General features: G+C 45.1%; 1 protein-coding gene across 2 annotated transcripts in view; it reads right to left on the bottom strand.

Moving 5' to 3' along the window:
• Positions 1-6,048, bottom strand: part of LOC142820545 (CXADR-like membrane protein) — a 100,534-nt gene that overhangs the window by 15,464 nt on the left and 79,022 nt on the right. For both annotated transcript variants that reach the window (XM_075909749.1, XM_075909750.1), the window contains exon 2: positions 3,292-3,449. In XM_075909749.1, the coding sequence (XP_075765864.1) occupies positions 3,292-3,449 (158 nt within the window). The remainder of the gene's footprint in view (positions 1-3,291; positions 3,450-6,048) is intronic.

The following is a 6,048-nucleotide window of genomic DNA, read 5'->3' as shown; positions in this document are numbered from 1 at the left end:
AGAGTAACATGGCTACCCCTCTGAGATTTTATTAAGATAAGTAAAATTTCAATATTATATACATATTTAGTGACCAGGCATGTCTTTGTTAATATTTCACACAACTGGATAGATGTACTGGCTTTATCTGCAGGTGACAGTACACTGTCTGGGGATTGAATAAAAGTGAACTTTTCTACGTCTCTGTCTGTCCTCTGTTTTGGTGGGTTTGGAATTGGTGTGTTATTTTTTCCTAAGCACAACTTTCTATGTTTTTGAACTCTTTCTCTGTGCTGCATTGGTTTTTGTTTTCATTTTCTTTTTTCCAATAAGACTCTACCAATAGTGAGCAGCATCTGGCAGACTAGAGAGTCATTCTTCACTGCCGCCTGTGTGGTCATTTCCATTGGGAGGATTTTCAAGTTCATCCCCCATTTTATTGCTGAGGAACTGAGTGACACTGTGGGGCCAAGTGGGCTTGCCCAGGGTCACACAGGAAGTCTGTGGCAGATCAGGGAATTTAACCTGGGTCTCTCGTGTCCCGAGCTGGCATTTAAATTGAGTCTGGGTTTACAGCAGAGCAGAGAATTAGACTGGTGCTTAAATAGAGCATAAAACAAGGCCTTAGGCTACAATTTTTGAAAGTAACCTCTTATTTGGGGTGCTTCAAATTTTGGCTGCCCAGTTTGAGATAAGCCAGGCCTGATTTGTAGAGATGCTGTAGCTCCCATAAATCTAAGCTCGGGTGTGTTGAGTGTTCATTATCACTTAAAATCAAGCCTTGTTTGGACACCCAAACATCAGAGGCCACTCCAGAAAATCTGAACTGAGGAGGCCGTCAGTATTGGGTATTCTGAGGTTTGGCAGGTTGAACTGAGATTTGTGTGGGTGTTAGTATTCCTTCAACTGGGGAAGGAGGGTTCCTTGATTTGTAGGAATTGTGTTGACAGAATCACAGTATCAGGCCTCACGTGAGATTTCTTCACTTATCAATTTGTAGAAAACATACTTAGTTTCTGCATTTTTGTGTTACTTTTGCACAATGGAATAATTTGCTCTTCCTCTCTCCCCAAATCTGTGATGTATTTGTGATTTGAGAAAATGGATCAGATTAACTTGCTGGCCACTTTCTTCATGATGCTTTTCTGCCACTCTTTGGGCAGTGGATGTGTGTGGCATTCAGCAAGAATTGTGGTTGTTCAGATAGCAATTGTTCATTGTGAGTCATCTCAAAAGTTAGTAGAAACACAGGACTGAATTTTAGTCTTTAAAACTCTTTAAAATAAAATGTCAAAATCTTTTCTACAATATAACTACATATCTAGCTTCAAGCTGATTTGTTTGCAATGGCACATCTACGCTTAAAACATTACAACACTACTTTAGTGTAGACACTATCTACACTGATGGAAGGGTTTCCCTGAAAGGTGGTAGTCAGGTTTGTGGAAGAATTCCCCCATTGACCTAACACTGTTTAGAATGTGGCTAGATCAGTTTAACTGATTGTTTGTCAAAGGTGTAGATTTTCACACTCCAGCAGAGCAACAGTTATACCCACCTAATTTCTTAGTGTGAATCAGGCCTCCCTTTGTAAAATCTTTGGGGGCAAGGACTGTCTTTTTGTTCTGTGTTTGCACATCACCTTGCACAGCAAGGTACCAATTCATGACCACAACCTCTAGGTGCCATCACAGTATAAAAGAGGGGATACTGTAACTCATATTATTATTAATGCTCTTGGCACAAAAAGAAAGAGATTGGTTCACTGTGGGGTGATTAAGTCTCTGAATTATAAGTCTTCTTAAAGCATTGAGAACCCACGGATGAATCATTATTAATTAGCATTTTTAGTTAAGAGATGGCAGATTGTGAGCTCCTTAAGGTGTAGGCAGAATCTTTATTTGTGTCATGCATTATATCTGCATTTAAATAAATCCCACATTCCCAATTTACCCTGCATATTTTCAATTGTTTTAACTAGGAGTTCTGGGTAAGTTAGGAATGTAAGATCAGGGCTCCAGTTTTAAAATACAACCAGAGCCAGACTCTAGGACTTTACCTTATCAGTTTCTCTCTAGAGGCAAAATGCAGGACAATGTAGCACTTTAAAGACTAACAAGATGGTTTATTAGATGATGAGCTTTCGTGGGCCAGACCCACTTCCTCAGATCAAAAACTCTCTAGAGGCAAATATTTTTAAATGCATGATTTATATCTGGTTACATGGTACTGATCATCAGGAATCAGTAGAGGCATTTAACACACCCCAGGATACGGTTGCAATTAACCAGTGCCATCTGCAGCCAGTTTTCAATGGTTCTAGTTCATACAGAGGCAAGAGTCTATGCCACATCAGTGACTTCTGTACCATAGGAAATGATCTTGTTACATGCATTAAACAGGCACATCTAACCCATATATATAAAACACAGGGACTTAGGTGGGTATAACTGCATTGTTCAGGAGTGAGGATTTTTCATACCCTGATCAAGATAGCTGGGTCAATCTAATTTTCCACTCTAGACTATCCTTTACATCTGCATAGCTACATCACTCAGGGTTGACCTATGCCAGCCTAGTGCCTTGAGTAGGTCAACAGAAGAATTCTTCTATCAGGCTAGCTATTGCCTATCGAGGAGGTAGATTAACTACAGTGATGGAAGAATCCCTCCTGTTGTTGCAACGTCTACACTGAAGATCTATAGCAACACGGCAATACTGTTGTAGTGTTTTAAGAGTAGTTATGCTTTTAGTGTTCTTGAGAGAGCCTTTGTAAGGCTATATCTATACTGGAAAGGTTTGGCGATGAAAGTGCTGTCGACTAGCAAAAGTAGCCAAAACTGAAAACTCGCCAAACCTGTTTTTCTGCCACTTTGTCGACATATCACGGCACCATTGTTAGCTCCCCTGTCAACAGAAAAAGCAAAGCAATATGGGTTGGCATGCCACAGTGCTTGGCATCACCTTCAGTCACTAAGTGCTGTGGAAATACACAACGTAGCACTAGGCGTTGCTTCCCAGTGCTCCTGGGGTTTCCGGCTTACTTTCGTCCTTGCTGTGAACTCCAGCATCTACTGTTCTCCTACTGACAAAGCAAACACAGCTTGTGGGGGGGGGGGGGGGGGAGTTTTTTGTGGGCTAAAGTGCAGACAAACAGCATTTACACTTGCCTGACTTTTAGCAACATGACCGTGTTGACATGGCCATCTTGCTAAAAGCTGTGTAGTGTAGACAAAGCCAGCCCACATGAATAAGTTCTCCCCTCAATGGAACTAGGAAACATGTCTTCTTAGTGTCTGAGTAGAGACCTACCACTTTTTGGTTTGCTTTGGAATCATGCAGCAGCCACTCAATGTCCAGGCTTCTTGGCTCCAGGAGGCCCAGACGGTGGTGACAGGGCAGAGTGACGTTTTCCTCGGCCACCCTCTTAAACGCTGTCTGAGCCCCAGACATCCAAACCAAGCAGGAAGCTGAAAGACAGAAACCAGTGGTCAGTGACCAGTGTTCCCTCTAAGATTTTCCATCCATGAGCAGAGGGAGTTTTGTCTTGTACACCAATATTGACGTCATGTGCCCTTGTTTGGATGTATGCAACTGTGGCACCCACCAGTTACTAACAATATTCCCTATATAATTTAAATTGTTATGTAAGAAAAAACGAAAACAAAACAAGGTGCATGATCCTGCACCCCACCCAGCTCGGTTTATTATTTTGCTACTAGAGGTCTCTGTAGTGTGCAGAGCTCTGGGCAGGGTGTATTCCCTGGCAAATAAAGGTGACGAGTTTAATCTCAAGCGGAGTACAAGCTGTTTTGTGTCTGTAACTGGCTATTTTCTTTAGTAAATGGCTCCTGCTTAAGTAGGATAGACATGAAACTATGCTGGTCTAAACCCACTATTTTAGTATCCAAACCAACTTGGAATTAGAACTATGTTATTGCAGGATTACTCACTGCACTGTTTGATCCATTCATTCAAAATTAGTTTGAATTAATTTGCAGCTCAGATTTTCTTTTTTCACAAAATCAAATTTAAATTTTAATAACAATAAAGTATCAGGAAATCGTTCTCATGGTAAGAGCTCTCAGACTAGAATGCCACACACACAATTTGCAGGCCAGAGCTGGCCCGTTTGATGTATTTATTTGGCCTCCTGATTTTGCAGAATCTGATTTCCTTAAAAAATATTATCCCTTGTCTTTTGCCAATAAGATGATCCAAGCGTCGGTCAGTTGCAAACTGATAAAGTGCTTCCTTTCCGAGCCCGCAGAGCGCCCTGTAACAAAGACCCTAAGAGGCACGAACTTCTTTAGTTGCGTTGGGATCTTAACTTCATGTGGCAGCTCTGTCCCCGGTCACTGGGGCCCAGGCCCCACAGCAGCAGCTGCAGCTCCCCACGTGGTGGCTGGTCCTGGCCGCTGGAGCAGCCACTGCCGCCGCTTCCCATGCGGCAGCTTGGGCCCGGACTCAGGCCCCGGCCACCGGAGCAGCTGCCACCGCTTCTCCCCACATGGTGACTCGGGCCCAGGCCCCAGTCTCTGGAGCAGCAGCTACTGCCTGCCATACCACCCTCCCTAGCTGCAGCTCCAGCCCTGGGGAAGGGCTGAAGCTGGGGACAGGGCCATGTGGTGGCTGTTCTGCTGCTCCTGCAGCCGCCCACCACAAGGCCCTGCCCCGAAACAGCTGAGCAGCCTCTGTGTGGCTCTGCTGAGGAGGCAAGAGAGCCTCAAATTGCATCTTACAGGGAACTCTGCTGGTGACTAGGAAAAAGGAAGTATCTCTGCACGTACAGGTCCAGCTAGAGCTCACTTCAGGGAACTCTTTGTCATTGCTTCACAGTAGCAAAGAAAACGCTGTTGTTTTGCTTATTGGACACTGTATCTGATTAAAAAGTGGCACATGCAAATTGATATCAGGTTGATTCCCCCCTTCCCCCTCCCCACTGTCTAAGAAGAACAGATGACTTTGATGTCTAATTCACGTGACCTTCATCCACACTTGCTACACCTTGGGCTACCCACATTTGCCAGTCTTGCCTGTCAATTACCCTTCTCCCCAAATCTTCCCATTTCATGTAGAGGTGCTTGATGTCGTTCAGAACTGTTCGTTTCCATGTTGCTCATAATCTTCCTCTCTTTTCTTGCATTTTCTGGCTTCCAGTCAAGGGTGGTATTTGACAAGCATTCTTTTTCCATTCTCAGCACATGCCCATGCCAATGATGTCTTCTCTTAGGGTATGTCTACACTGCAAACTTAATCCAAAATAACAGCTGTTATTTTGAATTAACTTTAATAGCGTCTATATATGCAAACCGCTATTTTGAAATTAATTCGAATTAGCAGAGTCCTTAATTCGAATTTGGTAAATGTCATTCTATGAGGAGTAAAGCCAAATTCGAAATAGCTATTTTGAATTAAGTGCTGTGTAGACACTTAATTCGAAATAGGGGGCCTCCAGCCCTTCCCAGGGAGCCCTGGTGGCCACTCTGGGCACAACCAGGAAAACTTACTCTCCTCTCCCCTAGCCCCAGAGCCATTAAAGGGGTAGACCCTGGCCACAGGGCCTGTGCCAGCTCCAAGCCTGCCAGCCCAGAGCCAACAGTGGACACCGGAGCCCCTAACCCAGTGGCCCAAAACATGAGCCAGCAAGCCACTGGCAGCCGGCCCTCCACCGCTCCCCAGGAGCAGTCTGCCAGCTCCCAGGAGCCTGACAGGGGTTGGAGAAGGCGGGCGCCTTCCTGGTCCAGGGTGGAGATCATGGACCTTATTCAGGTTTGGGAGGGATGCCCCCAACATCCATGATCTCTGTACTAGATGGAGGAATGTGGCCGTCTATGGCAGGATAGCCACCAGCCTGGCCACCAAAGGCCACATGCGAACCCAGGAGCAGGTTTGCGTGAAAATCAAGTTGGTCCAGCGAGACCCCCAACCCTGGGCCCTGAGCTTCCCCTCCCTCTTCTTCCCCTTGCTTCCCCCTTCCAGCTCCCTCCTCCCAGGTTTCCCCCTCCCCTCTCTCACCCTCTCTCTTCCCCTCTCCCACCTCCTTTTCCCAGTCTTCCCAGAAGTTCA

The sequence above is a fragment of the Pelodiscus sinensis genome, chromosome 26 (genome assembly GCF_049634645.1).
Source record: "Pelodiscus sinensis isolate JC-2024 chromosome 26, ASM4963464v1, whole genome shotgun sequence".
Classification (NCBI taxonomy): Eukaryota; Metazoa; Chordata; order Testudines; family Trionychidae; genus Pelodiscus; species Pelodiscus sinensis.
This window is presented reverse-complemented; position numbering and strand designations above follow the sequence as displayed.